General features: G+C 37.2%; 1 protein-coding gene across 13 annotated transcripts in view; it reads right to left on the bottom strand.

Annotated features, from left to right (window-relative positions):
* Positions 1 to 22,341, bottom strand: part of LOC136828668 (FERM domain-containing protein 4A-like) — a 730,015-nt gene that overhangs the window by 156,004 nt on the left and 551,670 nt on the right. For 12 of the 13 annotated variants that reach the window (XM_067086743.1, XM_067086750.1, XM_067086741.1 and 9 more), the window contains one exon: positions 20,152 to 20,236. In XM_067086743.1, coding sequence (XP_066942844.1) covers positions 20,152 to 20,236 — 85 coding nt within the window. Of the gene's footprint in view, positions 1 to 20,151; positions 20,237 to 20,329; positions 20,380 to 22,341 lie in introns of those variants that run through there. The other variant, XM_067086754.1, reaches the window with a different exon arrangement.

Here is a 22,341-nt window from a genome sequence, read left to right as displayed (position 1 = left end):
GTATGAGTTTATTTCGCCTTATGCGTGCGTACGTACACCTGTTGAAAATGAATGTCTCTACTGAGCATTAGTGCTGCGGGTGTGCCCACAACCCCTATCGATTTCTGGTAATGAAAGGACTAAATTTTGCCTCTTCCCATTTTTTAACAGTGATGTATTATGATATGCAATAATTCACTTGTAAATGGTGCCAAATCAGTATCCAGCAATGAAAACTCACCCTCATCATGTTGACAATATGGGGAGCAGACAGTTAAGAAATCTCTAAGGTACTACAAACATACGTTTGTATAAGATACGTCACCACTTTGAAGGCGCTTCGTCTGATCTCGATAAACATACATCAGCCGCAATAGACCTTTGCCCTTTTTGGCATCTGAATGACTTCCAAAAGGATTTCCTTCACATATTTCTAAAAATCTAGAAGTTAAGACTTTTTTGTGGCAAATGTCAATAATCAGTAAGTCTTTTTGCGGGGTGAGACTGTTAGCCCCATAACCCTTTTCCCCTGACTGCGACCTACCACAGCCAACTGACGGACATGCACTAATTTGGTGCTTATACAAATAGTCACAGCAGGTTTTTAGCAGAAGGTACCTTACGCCTGTCCCTACCTTGCTTTCGAACCTAGGTCCCCTAATTTAGTAAACGAGGATGCTACCGATCAAATAAAAAAAACGGAAGCTTAACCACTGCACGATAATCTTTCACCTGAAGAGCGTGTTTAGGAGCCTAATGCCTGTTTCCAAATTACTCCAAAATGGCCACACATATCCAACGGTTAATTATCGACGAAGTCCCGTTACCCCAAAAGATGAGCTGTAACACCAAAACACTCACAACAACATTACTTGTGAAACTTAACATCTTGCCCTACTTAAAGTTCGCCTCAAAGAGAGCTAGGGGCAAGCCAGGTGAGGGAGAGGGAACAGGGAAGGCCACTGTACAGTAGGTCCTTGAGGTGTAAACTAGTCCTGCACAGCTGTCAGCGCGTTAACGAAGTGTGGTTAGCGACATGTGCCTCGTGATAGCCAGGAGGCTCTCATGACATAGGCATGGGGTTGCAGCAGACCCCTTGGTGGTGCCAGAGGTTCAAATCACTTTTCATGCCAAGCTACTTTTTCTACCGCCTGCACGAAGAGCTTGCTTAACCTACCGTGCATACAGTTTTATAACACGTGCCAGTGAGCTGCAACACGAGGCCGTAAGTCAGCTTCTTTCACTCTTATTACATTTATCTAACCCTGTAACTTTTTGTAAATTGAACTACTTCAACCAATTTTACATAAAAAATAAGTTTCTTAGACTTTGCAAGAGGGTATCTGTAGCATAACGAGGAATCTCATACAACCGATTTTTAAGATAGCGAAAGTATGTCACATATCAAAGACAGTCTTATCATGCACTCAGTTTTAACCCCGTTTAAAGAAAGTATAAATAACATTCAGATGTGCTGCACAATTCATGTTGCCATGAGATAAGCGCACTTCGGCGGGTGTTGGTGAAAGAATGAACTTAATATAAATTATGAACTTAATATAAATGGCAAGGATGGCAGTGTGATATGGAAGACACGCATCTATTTGAAACTAAAGCTCGTGAACCAATAGAACTTCAGTATATTATAACTGTCTTTATGGATAGTAATGTAAAACCGTTATGACCTTAAAACCAAACATTTAGATTATTGCTGATGTGTTTTTAGAGACTACTTACTAAGATCTAACTTACAATATTATTATTTACTGCTTTATTTACTGAGAAAAAATTAAGCGAGAGAGAGAGAGAGAGAGAGAGAGAGAGAGAGAGAGAGAGAGAGAGAGAGAGAGAGAGAGAGAGGTTTACAACTCTCCTGGAAGCATTCCCTCTTACCCTGTAATCACTCACACGCTCCCTCCTCAAACAAGGGAAAAAATAGGAGACATCTCTTACAATTAACCTTAATTATATCTCCATCCACCTCACATAATTTCATTAATTTTCTCAGCAACATTCCAACTCTCGTGCTAATTACCATCATTATCCTTGAGATTTATAAGGAGACTGAAGGACCTCAATACCCTTCGGAAATATTTATAGGCATGATGTCAAAAGAGTGAGGGTAGAATTTAGAAAATGACGTTACATCACCTGATGACGAACCTTTGAAAAAAATATCAACTATAAGCTTACCTGTTATAAATCCCAACAAGGCCGACATAAAGTCCAAACATTCACACGCACACACACACATACAAATATATATATATATATATATATATATATATATATATATATATATATATATATATATATATATATATATATATATATATATATATATATATATATATTATATATAGATATATAATATGTGAGTGTGCGTATGTTCGACTTCATGTCGGCCTCGTTGAGTTTTATATCAGGTATGCGGAATCGGATTAACATGCATCAACATTAAGTCCACTCGCTAACAGGAATTGGCTTTAGAGAAAACATCAACTCGACATCATCACAACCGCGACTGCAACATTCATATGTCAACTGGTAAGTCGTGGATGAACACTCACATGCAGAAAACTTACATAACATTAGCCGTTTCATACGTCTGCATAGACGGGTCGTGTGAAGCATGTTGAACCACTTACACGCACACATGCCATTCGCCGCTATTTTGTTCGCACTCTCGTGCTTCCTAGCTATTAAGGACGTTCCTTTCCACTACCTCTTCACGTCTTTAACGCCACCCATCCAGTACTTTCTCGGTCTTCCCGTCCCCCTCGCTACTAACACTTCGGAATTACACACGCTTTTCACCACCTTAATCGTCCTCCAGTCATCCAACATGACCGAACCATTTCTCAACTCATTCATCCTTTCACCTATGCTATCCTTTTTGCCTTATTACAATTATCCCCAAATTTCTCAGCCTTCCAATTCTTCTCAGATACACATAACTATAAAAATTATGCTACATAAACAGTTCATCTCAAACACTTCAGCTTTTTTTATTTCCATTCAACATCCTCATATGTATATGTATATATATATATATATATATATATATATATATATATATATATATATATATATATATATATATATATATATGTGTGTGTGTGTGTGTGTATGTATATATTTATTATTTATACATATATACAGATGTGTGTGTGTGTGTGTGCGTGCATGGGTAAGCGTGCGCGAGGCTGTATGTCTTTTATGCCACTGATCAAGTAAAAGGCAGAAGAATATCAAGAAGCTGAAGAGACATTCACAAAAGGTTCATGACAAAAACGGTTTAGGCTCACAGTTTTTAACCGATACACATATAAGGAACATATTTAACTGATGGTGGTGTGGCAAGCGTGACATGACCTAATCGGTCCTAACATCCATCATTACTCTCAACCACAGAGAATCGATTACGACTTAAATCACTCTTGCCTGAAAAAAAATCGTTGAAAATCAATGGTACTCAAGTTTCCGGGACTAATGTACATTCCACTAATCTCGCCATCAATCTTTATCTGTACTTCCCATGGAAATATTCCAGTGCCAAAACTGAATCTCTGTAATACATTCCTTTAACAGCTGAAAATAATAGCTTTTCTGGGCCGAGATACTTTCTAAACAATGATACATAAAAATGAAAGATGGCGAGGCAAAACTGATAACAAATTCAGGATCTCCTTGCTTCGACATTAAAATTATATATATATATATATATATATATATATATATATATATATATATATATATATATATATATATATATATATATATATATATATATATATATATATATATATACATACATACATACATATATATGTGTGTATGTATATGTGTGTGTGTATCTATGTGCGTATAAGCGTGCACGCTAGAATGAATCGTGCATTCATGCTAGTGCTCCATTCAATCAATGGTTATGAGGTCCTCTTCACCCATTACAAAGTGGTGCAGTCCGTTATGGACACTGGCTAGTATCTCTAGATCTGTTGTACGCCCATTATAACTACTTCACAGCCAAACAACGCACCAACCCCAAACTGTATCCCCCATTTAGGATATAAACCTCTCATCCTCCCAGTCTCTATATTATGACTAACATCTGCCTTCCTACAGTAAGCCGTAAGGTTCAGTATCCTCAATTTAGGGAGAAAAAGACGGAGAAAATATCATGTATCATAACTTTAATCTCGGATCTACTCAATATTACAACGATGACAAAGAAAAAGTTATTAAGATCGGAAAATTATACCGAAAACGATATAATTTTTAAAAGAATGTCCCGTGCTGGTTTTTTAAATTACAATAGTTGCTGAAAATTAATAAAAACAAAGCAAAATCACAACAAAATTACTTACGAACTTCAGTTTTATCAGACAGATTGTTCGTAACAATACAGATAAGTGTTGCTTGTATCAAGTAATCAGTTCTCACAGTTTTCCCTCAGAACACCACACGGGGAAAAATGAAGCGTCAGTGCTCCGGATTATGATGTACTACTGTATAATCACGAGAAAAGCAAGACTTCATCTACAAATATCAAAATATACTACAAAGTGAAGTCATACTGTCGACAGAGAGTATGGACTTGTTTATACCATTTTTTCCTCATCTTAACAATGCTAAATGAAAATTATTTAGTTTTAGTGAGTGGTTCATGCAATACACTCATTCGCATGAACTACGACTCCTAGACATATAAGATGTGAGGAAAGTTCAACTGGGACTCACTCCAAACACCCTAGACCCCTCTGGCTACACCAGAAAAAAGGGAAAAACGAAACTAAAACACCTCCTCCCTGTATTACCTCGAATGTCCTTCATGATCCAGCAAGAGGGTCCACCCATTTTGTCTTCCCTGGTAACAGCAGCCGCCTCCAGTCTTTTCTTTGTACACTCACACTGTAATCAGCTGAGCCGTGTTCCTACATCACAGATGTCATGGCATAAAAGTGGAATACAAGCTGATGCTATTTGAGAAATGTGGAATTTACGCATGCGTGAATACAAGTCGGCAAACATCATTTACATAAGTATATACGTATTGTTTGTATGTATATAACTCTCTTCCCCCCTATCTCTTTACCTATCTACCTTTCCATCTATACTCTATATATATATATATATATATATATATATATATATATATATATATATATATATATATATATATATATATATATATGAATTGGATCCATTTTAGTGAGAAGCACAACACGCCAACTTTACTTAGAGAGAGAGAGAGAGAGAGAGAGAGAGAGAGAGAGAGAGAGAGAGAGAGAGAGAGAGAGAGAGGCCCAACGAATTTTCAAACTGATGTATTGATGAAAATGTAATGAGGGACGAGACTGACAAGCAGACGCGCTATACGACATAGAATAACAATACAAACGAAAACACAAAGAGATAAATCCTTGAGTAGAAAAGAGGAAACACAAAGGAAATAAAAAGAACCGCTCGAGATCTACAATATGCTTTTCTCTATCCATTCGGCTGAGGCTTCTCCTACTCATTCTATTCCCCCTTCCCCCTCTCTCGTGGTATGGGAGCAGACAGGCCATCTTCCAAGGTACCATTCCAGTGATATTATATGGAACGGGGTCTTGACCACCGGGAGCCCACACACACAAGAACACAAAGCCATCTCAAGTGCTTTCATTATTTGTTATGTCTGAGGACGAAGACGGCGTCCACGAGTAGGAGACCGAGGCATGTGAACCTGCTCTTCACATTTCGATTCCATTTCGTGAAGATTCCCTTCCTTGGAGGAAGACCTTTCACAACGGCCGCAAAGCTCTCTTAACATGATGCCTAGTGGCTACGAAGCAGAGCGACGCCTTAACCAAGATTCCCTGTCCCCTAGATAATATAATTTTTTTTATTTCAACGAAGGAGAAATGTAGCGTCGGGTGCACATATAAATAAACACGTCCTTGAGTTGCGAGCCTCCCATCATTTCGAGCAGAAAACGGATGAGAGGTACTTTTCTCGGTCCTTAAACTTGAACAGAGGGAAGAGGATGTATAGTAAGGCAACTGACCCCTCCTCCTCTTTCACAAAAGGTAAAATGAAGATTAAAAAGGGAATTTTCTTAGAATACCGATCGTTTCAAAACGCCTTTAAAATGACAAAGATAGAATTCCAAAGAAAGAAAGAGAGAGAGAGAGAAGTACAGTACAACTACACACCTACTCTCTCTCTCTCTCTCTCTCTCTCTCTCTCTCTCTCTCTCTCTCTCTCTCACACACACACAATATATATATATATATATATATATATATATATATATATATATATATATATATATATATATATATATATATATATATATATATATATATATATATATATATATAGTGTGATGTGCTAGCATACACGAATATTCCGAAACAAATTTCAAGTTTTGGCGATTAGTTCATACATCTGAATAACAACAAATAGTTGAGAGCCACCTACATAAGGTTTTTCAACAAAGTTGCATTTTAAACCAAATGAGGTGGGAAATATAATTAGTGGGGTATTTGTGAAAGCGAATAACTCGCATTAGCAATTGTTTGTCAGCACAAATCTGATATATTTTATCAAGTACGTAACCGGACACCTTCTTTGTAAACATGCTTTATATGTGTAGCTATATAAGTTTACAATTTATGTACCTTTTACAACGGTACAAATACCCAAGGATTAACGGTTTATGAATACACTATGAAAATGAGTACATTTAAATAAATTTTTGCCAGAGAGAGCAAAACAACATAAATATAAAAGGAATAACAATAAACAGTAACGGATACACTACATAACCACTGAACAGTAAAAACCTTAAAAGGCACAGGATTTTTTTTGTCAAGACGATACAGGATGGAGGGATCAATAGAATTTGAAATCAGAGCCCTGCCATTGGGCAGAGCAGGCCATCCAGGGCCTTCCTTAGTGAGTGATGAAATGACTGCCAGAGGAGTATGGTGCCAAATGCGTTAGCTTAAAATGATATAAAGGTTAACGAAGATAGTTGATGTCATGGTGATAACTTTTAAAACTGATACGATGAAAGTTGAATAAAGAGACCCAAATATTAATGAAAATTCCGATCAGAGAGAGAGAGAGAGAGAGAGAGAGAGAGAGAGAGAGAGAGAGAGAGAGAGAGAGAGAGAGAGAGAGAGAGAGAGCATTAATATCACGCCATCGAAATAAACTACAGTGAATCAAATTCATTAAAGACTGGATGGCAACCATCACAAAATTTCGTGATCTGCACAAATCCATAAAAAAAGCTGTGCATAATCCATGAAGAATCACGTGCCACATAAAACTACCAGACTGACCCTCATCCATAATTACAGCATGGCTACTGGATAATCGCCGTTTCCCCCAACTGTCCTGCATTACCATACCACTTTATTCCTCCTCACCCGTCACCCTACCCAACTGGCAGGTATGAACACCCTTAGACAACCAAAGACAGTCACTTAATGGCGTGGAAATTCCAACTGTGAACTGACTGGAATTCTTCAGCAGCCAGCTCAGGAATTCGGAAGCAAAGTATCAATCCGTGATTTAACAGGAAAGCCTGGCAACATACACTTATGTCACTGCGGCCTGGATGAAGAATTGGTATGTGTTGGATGAAGAATTGGTATGTGTTTAAGACCTGTTACTTTTCTTGATAAGATCTACATGGAATTAAAAAATTTTTTTTTTAATCAGAAATATGGAATCAATTATTAACTTACAGCCAGAAAATTCTTTATTTATAAAACCAATTATTTCTTCTCTCTCTCTCTCTCTCTCTCTCTATATATATATATATATATATATATGTATATATATACATATATATATATCTCTCTCTCTATATATATATATATATATATATATATATATATATATATATATATATATATATATATATATATATATATATATATATATATATATATATATATATATATATTAGCGTGTGCATGCTTATTTGTGTAGGACATAGCTAGGATAAAATTGCATGACAGCTACTTACAACAGTTTACTGATAATAACATAACAGCAAACAACGTTTAGAGTTATGCTACTGTAAAGGAAAAAATGTTGCTAAATAATATGTGCGCGTATGGGTGTGTGTCAGAGAGAGAGAGAGAGAGAGAGAGAGAGAGAGAGAGAGAGAGAGAGAGAGAGAGAGAGAGAGAGAGAGCCTTCCATTATGAAAAACGATTATTTCCTCCTACAGGCTCGATTATCCGTGAGTATAATGCTATTGCAATCTCCATAATTTGAGGTTTCCTTTTGCACGGGCGAACGCTGCACTGTCCTTCGTTGCATAAACACCTCAAGGGCACGCAAATGACACAATGTAAATTGGCGCCTGAACAGAATTTCACGGATCACAAGTGGAATCAGTTAGAGTATTTTTCCAACATGAGTGTTCAAGGCTTTCCCAAGAATGAAATTCATAATTCAATTAAAGCAGATTTTTATCGGTTTATCGAGTATTCTGTGCAGAAGCAACAACTTAATAATAGCCTTGTATCATTAACATCATTATTACTGCTACTGTTTGCTGGAGAGAGAGAGAGAGAGAGAGAGAGAGAGAGAGAGAGAGAGAGAGAGAGAGAGAGAGAGAGAGAGAGAGAGTACTGGTGCGAGGGAATTTAGTATATTATAACATCGAAAAAAGAAATCTGACCGAAAAAGAGTTGACGAAAAAGTTCTAAAATTTAATCGGCTTAACGAAGTCGTCGAACTAAAACTTTTTCCCAGGCCTCGTTATAGCTTATGTGCTCATAATTTATGCATTTTCCCTCTTTTTCAATTATTTCTTGCAAAAGCACTTTCAAGCTGCGTGCTTTAGAAATACCACGCAATTGTGAAAACCTTCAAAATAATAAATAAAATTATCAAACGAAATTAATTAATTGACTGAGAGACAAGAATGATCGAGGGTACATCCAAACATATCGCATTTCAAACACAAATATGCAAGCAAAATATCAACTCATGATTTCTGGATTCAGGTCAAGGTGTACATTTCGACTGCTTTTATTTAGTTATTTATTCAACGTTATATATAAATATACGTTGGGATAACTGGAACGACAATAAAAGCCTTGTCTAGATTTTATTTTGACAAACGATAGACGGATTTACAATATTACTGCTGCGCGCACACACACACATCCACATGTATATATAATGTTGCGAGAGAGAGAGAGAGAGAGAGAGAGAGATGTTCTATCAAATCACTTACACCACAACAGCGAATAATTTAGCAACAAAACCTTCCCTTGAACAACAATGAGCACTATCTTCCAGTAAATCAGCCAATATGAAATTCGAATTGTATGCGAGGCCGAGAGAGAATGAAGGGAATTATAGGTGCACACATTCAATAGCACAAAGATTAAAATATTAACCTGAATCACTTTGTTACTCTGTACTGATTTCACATAGGATACTGCTTTCATTATTTCCAAACAGAATTGGGAGTAGTTTAAGGCTTAAGGCAAGAAATATTGACGAAATCTGATACAATTTTAGTGATTAAGAAAAAATGTTTGATCTAGAACATAAAATACCGATGAAAAACTGAGCGTATGTTATTTACAGAGGGTTACACCGAAATATACGCATTGAAGATAGAAGTACAATTTGTGTACACAAAATTTGTTATGCATTTGCACTGTTGGTTACCATATCTGACGGGACATATCAATCGACTGTTAAATAGAAGTGAACATATTAACCTATAAGAAGGCTAAACATTATAAGGTACCAAGACTGAAACAACATTTTACCAACAAACTCGGCGGTACAACACTTGCAGGTAAGATATTCGCGATTCCTGGGGGATACAAGAACACGTGGAAACAGATTAGCAGTTGCAGGTGATATAAATCAACGATAGCTTTCAGCAAAGCCTTTGGTTAGCAGCAATCTAGCCCCCAGACGCCAAAATATCGAATCACTAGCATCACAACCCCCTAGAGCCGGGAGATATCCATTAGCATACCGGATGCGTGAGACACGCGCCCGCGCCTAAATCAGTGACATTCGGATCCAGGATGATCTGACTTTAAACCAGATTGGAAGCGATTTAATCGCGTCTTAATCTCAATGACCCTCAGCGCAATCTACTTCCAGTTGAAAGTCTCTCAAGCCGAAAGTGGCTTACAGACGAATTCAAGCTAATTGGGGATTCACGTTGTCTCATTCTTTTCCGATGAAACATTGCGAATTGCTTAACAAAGCTCGGTTTCACGAGGGAATACCGAAGGAATTGTCAGAAATACAATACCTGGAAAAACGTCAACATAAATACTGTACAAGAGGCAAAACGATGTTAAAAAGCCCGATTGAGATATGCTGCAGTTCCTTTTAATATTAAAAAACATACACCAGTTCATCAATGTCAAGTCCACTGGCATATTCATTTCAAGATGAACCCAAACGCAGGAATCAACAGCAAAATGTGTTCATCTATAACATAAAAGAGAAAACTCAAAAGGCAAGAAAAAGAAGATAATCCAAGCTTACAAAGCGAATTTCATACGCAAATGGAGCTCTAAAAAAATAAATGCAGTCACATAACGAGCTTATATATATATATATATATATATATATATATATATATATATATATATATATATATATATATATATATATATATATATATATATATATATATATATATATATATATATATATATATATATATATATATATATATATATAAACAAAACCAATATGTGAAATTATGTAAAAATAGCAGTTAATAAAAACAGCGGAAAGTTAAAGAATAAAAAAAGACATGAAATTCCTGAGTGACCAAGGAACGTTTACAGTTATCACCCGGAAGTTTAATCGTTCCCTGACAAAAAATTAATTAAGACAAAAAAAAATTTACTGTAACTAATTTCTTCACAAACGCTCTGCGACAGGTCAAGTCTGGCAAAAGCCTGAAATACCACAGTAATGTGCAGTGCGAATCATAATAAATGAAATGCTAACGGTAAATGAAGGTAAATACTTGAACGGCAAGAGCTGAATCGTCTTCAGATCCAAGAGTGAATGCCACTGGAAGTTTCCCATAACAATTATAACTGCGAAGTCATCTGTTCGATAGAAATCGTTAACCGTAACATCTAGATTGTTTCAGAAATTGCAAGAAAGGCGTGGTGTTCAAGAATTCTTTTAGCTTTATCTATTATGTTTAAATAAATACGGACTGGGTGGAATTCACCAGAACGTTTTCGGCTCAAACACCTAGGCGTCGTCCTGTCACCTAAAAACACAAAACACAAGAGAAAATTGTTCACTGTACCGTTAACATAAGGTGACCGAAAAAATGCTTACGTATACCAATCACGTCAAAATAATTAGATAATGCAAAAAATAAATAATGACCTGTGGAAAAGCCAAGAGATCCGCAACGTCAAACCAAAAATTTCACAGAGACACATGGAGCCTGCAGTCTCAGGATTTTCAACACTTAACCTGCGGTTAGAGACATAAGGTTATTCTCTCTCTCTCTCTCTCTCTCTCTCTCTCTCTCTCTCTCTCTCTCTGTGTCTGTGTGTGTGTGTGTGTGAAAAAAGAAAATTATCAGAGCACAAGCATTCCTTCCCCAAACCGACATAACCACAAAACGCCCGCTTACCTGGTTACCCTTCATTCACCCTCTTTGGCGAGCCCATTACGGCGGCAAACCAGAAACCCCTAGCGCCAACTGCAAGAAACTGCTGCCGCAATCTGACAGCAATCAGTACAATTAACAAAGCGATTTGATGTCTTGACGGACGCGTGGCACTGACCCGTGGTTTTGGTAACCATTACCAAATGCCAAATAGTCAATCAAGGTTCCCATTTTATCGTCTACCATCTGCCTGCATCAAGCCCGAACAACGTTATTTGCACCACTGTATCAAAAGGGCTTGATATAGAGTTTGTTTTTATGTCTCTTCAAAAAGAATGTGTCAAAATGAGTGACATTATAAAGTTTGTACAGTACGTCTTTAATATGTCAGTCAGCGACCAGATGCATCATCAACATACAAATGCACGGACGCATATGCACACACATCCGTAACTGTCGTTTTATCTGAAGGAACAGCTTAATGTTGAAGAACAAAAGTACACGCACATACACACACTTGTAAAACTATAACAGGAAAAAAATGAATGATTCCCATTCTATATGCGAAGTGGAAACAGACTATCTGTTAAATAGTATTAAAACACTAAATAAATCTTAATGCATTAATGCAAACGTCTATTGAAAGGAAGAAAAAATAAAATTTCTATCATTTCTCCATACCAAATGCGACAATTTCTCTCTTTCTCTATCGTGTAAATAATTATTTTCTAATAATCACCATGCGTACTTCCTCTTCAACTAAAACTTGTAATGAAAAAGCAAATAAATTAATAAAAAAAACTGTCAAGCTAAACCAAATGGTGATTGTTCTCATCTCCAAAAATTCAGGTCAAGTCAGTGACAGCTCTTGGTTGCCAAGAGTCAGTAGCATTTTCAGCCACGAAATGATGAATATGAGAATCTAAAAACTACATTGTGAACGAAATAAAAATGTATATAAATATATATATATATTATATATATATATATATATATATATATATATATATATATATATATATATATATATATAGAGAGAGAGAGAGAGAGAGAGAGAGAGAGAGAGAGAGAGAGAGAACAAAATCAAACACAATATATATATATTGTATATATATATGCTGTATATATATCAAGAGGAGACAGAGAGTCCGCCCGTTGAACCTATGAGCTACAGGCCACCCTCGACTTGATCTCAAGTGCACATGAAAGTTTTTGAAATAAACAAAAGCAAATGAAAAACTTGAGGAGTAAACGTGGTTCAGCAACTAACCCGCGCAACATGCTACGAAGTGATCATCACGTTATTACCTCTGTGAAAAAAGGCAGGCCATCATGGCGCAAGTAAAACTTACACCAGGTGGCACGCAATTTATACATACGAAATATACAAAGGTGAACTAGTACGAGCATACAGAGAGGGGAAGGGGGGGGAGGGGAGAATTTTCAGAAAAAATCTTTGTTTCAAAATATAGTCTGCATCACATAAATTATATAAATAGTCACTCGATACACAAATAAATATTAATGCACTAGAAAGTCCAAAAAATAATTCAACGTTTTCTCAGCTGTGCCCGAGGCCATACAGTACGCTCTTTATCAAACAAATCAAAGGACGATCTCCCGAGATCCACATAGGAATGATTTTTCGGAACGTCCTCAGATAAGGAACGTTTCCCACGGACCATTCAGAGGGTGTATGGTTACTTCCCTGGAACCTTCATTAGGTAAATCACGTCACCAACCATCGGAACACGGTAAATATGTCAACAATTTGTGAGAGAGAGAGAGAGAGAGAGAGAGAGAGAGAGAGAGAGACTAAAGTCCTGCCATAGCTTAAGTAAAGTTTACTTATACACGGAAATTTTCATACCTTACGGCATTTAAAGAAATTCTTTCATCCCACATTTCAGAGAAAGAGAGAGAAAATTGTAATTTAATAAACGACATTCGCTGCCCTCTAAGAGCAGATATTTCTGAATAAATCGTAGGAAGCAAGGAACTAACTGAAGCCTGATCAATAGCTGAAAAAGAAATAAACGACAAGTACAAAAAAAGTATACCTTAGTTTTACCAGACCACTGAGCTGATTAACAGCTCTCCTAGGGCTGGCCCGAAGGATTAGACTTATTTTACGTGGCTAAGAACCAATTGGTTACTTAGCAACGGGACCTACAGTTTATTGTGGAATCCGAACCACATTATAGCGAGAAATGAATTTCTGTCACCAGAAATAAATTCCTCTAAATCTTCATCAGCCGGCCGGGTAATCGAACTCCGGCCCAGCGAGTGCCAGTCCGCAGCTCTACCGACTGACCCAACGAACAGCTTACGACAAGTACAAAACGAAACAAATTTTATACAGAAAAAGTAAAGGCAATCAAATAAATCATCACTATCGGCCGCGACACCGTGTGAAGCAAAGGCCTTCTGTGAAATTCCGCCACTCATTTCTTTCCTCTGTTTTATCTTCCACAAATCCCTACTCATCTCGAGCCTCCGTCTCACAGTTCTCCTCAAAGTAGAACTGGGTCTCATATAAATCATAAATACACCAGTGCAACAAAACAGAAAAAAATGTTAAATACCAAAACCTAAAAAAAAAAAAAAAACTCCTGATACAGCGTCTGGGAGCAGTCTCCTGCATACTTTTCATTCCGAAGTTCTTGGCGAGCAGAGATTGTTTACGTAGTTCTGTTTACTCACCCATAGCGTATTGGCACCCCACCACCTCTTCTCCTCTAAGGTAAACTGGAAAGCGTAGGCTGTGTTAGTTTGGCGTTGACTTGTTTGTTTACTCAAGCTATGATGTTTTCGTCTAATCCAACATGGCGGCTTTAATGAAACAAATAGTTGGGGACTGGAAGTCAGAAACATTTGGTGCTGGTGTCAAGCATTGTGAGCGAAAATGAGATAGAATGTATACATCATTAAATTAAACAGGTCATCATTAATTGTACCTTACTGTGGACCACGACAAAATGAAAAATAAGAGAGAGAGAGAGAGAGAGAGAGAGAGAGAGAGAGAGAGAGAGAGAGAGAGAGAGAGAGAGAGAGAGAGTGTGCGTGTATGTGGTGAAAGTGTGAGGAATGCAGTCCAGCCTACTTAAACCTGCGGCATTCCATTCATTCCGTACATCACACTTAGCGACAGTTGCATTTACCTGCAAGGGAAGATCCACACAAAGAGAGGAAGCGGGTACGCTAAGCCTTCCTACACTACTCTTCTCGGAGTCCTCCTCATTATAATAAACTCGGTGACACATCTAACAGAACCTGAAATCGCGTGCCAATGTATGCGAAAAATGCAAGAATCCGAGAATGCAGTATTAGTTAAGAAAAAATGCAGGCACGCAACTTTCTCTGGCAGAGTGAGACGAGAGGCACTAGAGAGTCTTCAGTGGTGTTTGGTCTGCGTGGGGAAAGGTCTCCATAACGGAGTGGGGACAGGGAACTGGGTAGTCCGCTATCACGTCGGAGTCATGGCCCTTCTGACGAAGTGAAATCTGCCCGGCCGGCTCAGCAGAATCTGCACGAGATGGCGCCTTCGACTTAGTATGCAACAAAGCCTCTGCTAATCGGGGTTAATAGATGTCAACTTTTATAGCTCTGGGTTAATGGCAAGGTTAATTACACAAGCTGCGCGCTACAGATTTCCTTGATGGATAATAGCAATTACAGGAGCATTAACGCCTCGTCCAAGACATGTGATTATGCTACCAATAGCCGTAATAACAATCGAATCACGGCTTCCGTTAATTAAGCCTAATGATCCTTGCAACATGATCCAGACAATACCGAAGGCTGTTCCCCTCTTCACAGCGTCAGGGAAGACAGAGTAGACAAAAATACAAAAGGTATTTCTACAAAGAAATTGTACATCTAATGAAAAACATGAATACATATTTCAAGCAAGGCTATTATCCAATTCTCTGAGAACAAATTATACACACACACACACACACACACACACACACATATATATATATATATATATATATATATATATATATATATATATATATATTTATATATATACATACATACACACACACACACACACACACACACACACACACATATATATATATATATATATATATATATATATATATATATATATATACATATATACACACAATGTGTGTATGCATGGCTTTCAGGATAAGTCACAGTAATATAAAAATGAATGCATAGAAAATAAGCTCATACTCTACCACATTTGATATTCGCATATTAAGTACTCATGCGAAAAGATATCATAAGCATCTGCTATAAAACGAATAAAATTATTCTCTAATGGACTGGTTGGGCGACAGAAGTGGTACATTTTATGCTTCAAGCACTTATAAGTTACTCTGAATCTCCTGCTGGAGTGTTAAATGACAGAAGATAACAAATTCAACTTCAACCGTAGTTTTCTCAACAGATGCGAACGATTCTAAAAAGGTTTATAAAATCCAATAACTTAGCCAAATGTATCATCACATAAATAATGTCGAGTATTACCATTACATCTCCGAATGTTTTAACCACACCAAATGAAAACTCTCTCTATCTGATAAGTTAAGGGAAATCAGAAAGAATGAGTTATACTTTATAAACTAATGCAGATGAAAGATATCGTTCTGCACATCAGAGCAAAAGAAGCTTCCACCGGACGACGAATGTTCAATGAAACAACGAACATGCAAAGTAAACTGGTCTACACGAGAAGAGGATCGTTATGACGTGCTTTCGACACTGTATATACATGGCATGCACCAGCCACTTCAAGTATGAAACACGAGATGTCACTGGTTCAGTTATTTACTTCAGTGCCTGTCAGAATGACAATAAAAGCTGGGTTGCTGCTCTCTCTCTCTCTCTCTCTCTCTCTCTCTCTCTCTCTCTCTCTCATATGCCGAGGTGAATATCTTTCCTTTATTCATCTCGGAAAAAATAATAAATAACTTTGCACTAATATGGGGTTTTAGTAAATTACACAAAAACATCCAATTGCCACAAATTTTGCGACTCGCTAAAATAAGGTGTCATTCGCATAGTAGTCTTTTCAAAAACAATATGGAATACACAAAAAGCAGTACTGCCACACGCACCAGACAGTAAAAATATTCCTAATTAACTCCACAAAACAAATTAATATCCAGTGCATCTGATACATTAGTAACTAATTCTTAGAATATATAAGGAAATTTAAGTTCTTGTTGATTTCGTTGCAAAATAAACAGTTACAAGAACAATAATAAGAAAGCAAAATCCCATTAAATAAACGGTCGGAGAAAGTAAAATCATGCCAAAATTTTGTGGTTCGCTGTAAAACCATCAGCTGATGAAAGAGCAAACAGACTGCAGGTGGGTATAATAGGGAGGGCATCTGCCAAAACCAGAGCCCACTTACGCAAGATGTAACAAAAACAACGGCTCAAAGATCGGGAGCAATATTGCGTTCAAGAAATGAGAACGGGAGGGGAGCAATCGGTTAGAGAAGTGGTTAGATATGGAAGTGCCAGTCTGCTGGCCAATGAGAGGGCCCACAGGATCATGGCGAAAGAGCACTGATCAATTCTTGGAGCAGATGTGAATACTGGCAAAAAGTCCAACTGATAAAAGAGAGTGCAGAGAATCCTTAGACATTTCATTCAGTAGAGAGAAACCAGAAACGTAAAAGCGTCCATGATTATAACGATTACTTTCAAATTTCGTCATGATTATGTAATTTTTGCCTTTTTGGCCAACAAAATAGACCTTTATTTTCAAAAAATATATTGTTAACACGTCAATAATGCATGGGTTAAAACACGTCTAGAGCTGCAGAACCTTAATTGATAACAATATGCCACAAATACTAAGTTTCACGAAACAAACTTAACATTTGCTAAACTAAATGTCTATGCAGATTCAAAGCCCTGCTGGTAGTACATGAACTAAATCTGCCCGGTTAAAATATTTTCAGTGATGTCAATTCACTTCAAATTTTATGATATAAAATTTCAGAATAATAAAAAATACGATGTAAAGAGAAATTTTTCGTAAAAAAATGCTTTTTTTCTCAAAAAAAAAAAAAATAAAAAAATAAAAAAAAATAAACAAAGCACCCCGCACATACAAAAACCATCCATTCTAGCAATAAGCCGAGCAGAACCATAATTCCACTAACCCTGTCATTTCCAAATTACCACAGGCCATTAACGACTCGACGAAAATTAGACGCTCCCATAAACTCATATGAGAGAGAGAGAGAGAGAGAGAGAGAGAGAGAGAGAGAGAGAGAGAGAGTGGGGGTAGAAGCCACTGCTATAAAAACGTGCAAATAATTAAACCGAGGCTTACCCATATGATAAACATCATGATCATTTAATATAACTTAAAATAAGAAATCTGTCCCATTCCCCTGTAATGAGTCATTTGGATGGGCATTAAAAAGTATAACTACCCATAATTTTTAATGACCAGTTTTGTACAACGGCTGTAGGCACTTTCAGGAAGCGCAACACGGAAAAATTACATATTTTAAGAGTCCAAGAAAAGGGGGATCAGAAAAAGAGGGGAAGGAGAAACAATTTGGAGGAAGGTGACGTGGAATCTTGCGGTGACTTCTAATTCGAAGACCTGAATGTAATGGAAAACGTGAATGGAAATTGGAAACTAGATCCCATCAAATGCATTGCTACAACCCCAAAGAGTTACTGCTAGGAACCCTAATCCGTGAAACCATAACATGAAAGCATTCTACTCTAAACGCCTGATATATACTCTTACATTATTTGTTTCATTACACGTGATTTACCAGAACTGGATGAATGTTTCGAAGCACTCAATACACTTACAAATCTCACTGGATATTATCCTAGGCGCTATAAAAATCATGTAACTCGTAGCTTTCGTGCGGGTAGGACGTGTCTGTGAAGTGCTCTGTGAAAAGTGCCTGACTTGCGTCATGTTCAAAGTGAATTGAGGAAGAGGAAGGAAAAAGAGAAAATAAATACTGTAGAAATTAAATCAAGTAAAGGGAAGATCAAACCATCATACGAACATTATCTCCTAATTATCGAAGCAGCACGTAAAGATGGAACACTAAGTAAAAGGCTAGAGAAGGATGAGTCAAACCAAATAGAGAGAGAGTCAGCAACCTGCGGACATTGCTCTGGGGAAGTTGATGAGGAAGGAGCTTGCTGTGAAATGTGTGACGCATGGTTTCATTATGAATGTTCGGGCATCGAGTTCAGATATACACCCATACTTCGTAGTGATAACATATTGTACATCTGTAATAAGTGCAAGAGGTCTGAACAAAGAACACACAAAAAACTCATTGAAGATGAACTTGAAGTAATAAAACAGAGAGATATTAACAAAGTTGATTCAGGATTCGGCTCAGAAAACTACTGACGTAATGATCAACATAGATGAAATCCACGGCAAAATTTATAATGCTGATAAAGATGTAAAGACCATGATAAAAAAAATGCCTCTGATCAAAGCACAGCAGCTAATGAAAAGAGACAAATTATGAGTCAAATAACGGCGCCAGTTGAACAGGTTAAAACAACAAGAGATAGACATTTATTTGTAAGATTTCCAGACAGGAAAAACTTAGAAAAGGCAAAAATGGAGATTCAGAATATCAACATTACATCAGTAAATGAAAAGGGTAAACTTAAACCAAAAATAAAAGTAGTCTATGTCCCGAAGGATGAAGATGACATTGTCGATAACATTGTAAAGAAAAATCCATGGATAGGTAGCCTCATTTCTGAAAATGACGACCTGAAAATTGTAAAGGAAATGATAGCCAAAGATGACAAATATAAACACTGTATCATCAAATGCACACCACAAATACGAGAGGCTATCTATGACGACAGGGGTGACAAATTGTGTACACTGTATAGCCGTTGCAAAGTATTCGACTGTTACATGCCCTAGCAATGCTATAAATGTCAGGAATTTGGTCACAGCGCAGCAAATTGTAGAAATGACCAAGCTTGCCCTAGATGTGGTGAAAATCACAGATCAAATGAATGTGCTAGCAACATCTTCAAGTGTAAAAATTGTGTAAAGAAAGGTCATAGTGATACTAAACATAAAACATATGATGGCAACAAGTGCACAGTATATAAAGAATATGTGTCAAAGGTGAAAAATAATACGGATAATGGCTTTGACTAATATTCTTCTATGCAATTTAATAAGAAGAAAGCAAATTAAAAAAAAAAAAAACTAACGACTCTCCTATCCTGCAGGAGCTACGATACTGACGTGAAAACACTAAAAGACAGTTATAAAATATAAGAAGCACCTTATTTTGAAAACGTACAAGGGCCCGCCAGAGAGGGAATTATCCCTGTGGAGGGTTGTACATAAAACCAAATAAAGTGAAACAAAGTGAAACAAGTCGGGGTGTGGCTCAACATTCAGCAGTGCTTTCATTAAAATTTCACAAATAACTTTTTCCCGACTATGCAAGATCAGCAATTTCCTCCACTTCTAAGTGAGAACTATAACACATCAGAAATCGTCAGCACATCTTCACATACCTTATAGACTAGATTCTTTGCTTGTTGGTAGAAAAGCTCCACTGTCTGTGGCCCTTGGAGGTGCAGTATCGATTCGATGTAGAACCTGAAAAAGGAAAATATCATTAACAACAGTAATTATCAAAGAATTTCTTTCGTCACCACCAAAAAAATAATAACCACCCAAATGCAGTCTTACCGCTACGCTCGAATAACAATTCCGATCTACCTAATCACCACAATTCGTACAGACTAAAATTCAGCATTTAAAATCTTTCCCTTACCTATCTTATCACCTTCAGTGATAACCAGCACAGCTAATCTCTGCCCGCACCCTGGATAAACTTCTTAGCACCCACACGCATACCAAGAAAGTAAAACTAGAGGTAACCGTTATCCTAAATATTCTGTCAAGATTCTCTGCCCAAGTTTAAACATATAACAACAGTGCAGTCATGTCTGACCATTATTAGCCAGCATATTCTACCAGTGGAACCCCAAGCATATTTTTTTCACTGGCAGATTCGTGTTTAATAAAGGTAGTCATTACCAATTACCGCTCTTCCAGAGATCAACTACCACAAAGGAACAAGGTCAACGTGATAAAATTCGTTACTGGCGTTGAAGAGAACCATGTGGATTTTTACATCGAACTTTTGACTACATGAACACAAGATCACCAGCACCAGTTAAGAAAGTATTAATGGGTATGCTGAAAAAACAAGGAACTAATCAGGCAGCCACGAAAAAGCTGAGAGATACAAATAAAAGAGACAACATACTGCGCACAATAAACTTACAGGCAGCGAATTAATGGTAATGGTCTTTATGTATGATAAGCTAAACATGGTGCTTAAGAAAGATGGCATCAATGAATTCATACTGAGTGTGACGAATAATGAAATACAGCAATGGAACACACCAAGGGCTCGTTGTTACTCACTACCAGGGTCATAAGTAATACTGCAGTTCTTAGGTTTTATCCGTACTAAGACATACACTAAACCTGACATTAACTGAGAGAGAGAAGGAAACTCGACACACAACGTATATGAAATATGAAGTAGCATTGTTCGACTGTGATAAGCGAAACATAAATGATAAAGAGTCTACTAGGAGGACACAATACTACGGAGACAAGAGTTAAAATTTCAAGAGATAACCCAACAGGACACCGCTATATTTACATTACTGGATTACGCACAACAGGCGTAATTAGGGCCATTAATAACATCTACTATGGACAGGACGAAAAAGAATTAAAACAATAACCAGTTTCAATATGATACTCTCAATACGTTTCAGAAACAAAGAAAATCAAGAGTATAACTGAACAATTAAAAGCTTATTTTAATTGAAACTTCCAGAACACAGTTTCCGAATATGCATTCGTCGCTGCTAGTTTGAACAATCTTCACTGCTTTTGTCCATCGCAAATCCTTTCATCGCAAATATCGACTGCCCAGAACTGTCAATAAACGTACAATTGTCATCTCTCTCTCTCTCTCTCTCTCTCTCTCTCTCTCTCTCTCTCTCTCTCTCTCTCTCCGTGCAATAAAGCCTATTTCAAAGCGAGTGTTGGATTCCTTTGACATTGCCACTTCCACGTTCAAAATAAAAAAGAAATGGGAATGGGATGGGGTAGGGGGGGGGATGGATTAGGATTTGGGAAGAAGGCCTGTAACATAGCTGACAGATCTTGGGCGCTGTTCCAGAACCACAAAAGGAACCGAGAACAATGAACGCTCATTCCGAGGGGGAAAGGAAAAGGACATCCAGCGTAAGATGAGTAATATCATAGCTTTCTTTGATTTACGGCAATCATAATAGCTAGGAAAATGAAGAGGATGACGGCTGACTATGTTGCTGCAGCGTTCTTTTCTTGGGATCTTACATGATAATGAGTATTGTCATTATCTTCACGATAATAAAGTAGAAAAACGAGGAAAATAGACTTGGCTATTTTTAATTATTTTTCATACCCCAACTTGCTAAACATAATCTAATTATTTCAATATTGCGAAAAATATACGCACAGAGAGAGAGAGAGAGAGAGAGAGAGAGAGAGAGAGAGAGAGAGAGAGAAAGTACACGTTGGAGGTTCATAAAAATCATCATAAAATACATCTCCACAGCTGGGTATCATAAGTGTTCAAAGCAGTACAACAATTACATGGTGGCTAGTATAGATCTTGGTAGGTCGCAACCAGG

This window comes from Macrobrachium rosenbergii, chromosome 43, assembly GCF_040412425.1.
Source record: "Macrobrachium rosenbergii isolate ZJJX-2024 chromosome 43, ASM4041242v1, whole genome shotgun sequence".
Taxonomy (NCBI): domain Eukaryota; kingdom Metazoa; phylum Arthropoda; class Malacostraca; order Decapoda; family Palaemonidae; genus Macrobrachium; species Macrobrachium rosenbergii.
Note: the sequence above shows the minus strand (reverse complement) of the source record. Positions and strands in the feature narration are given on the sequence as shown.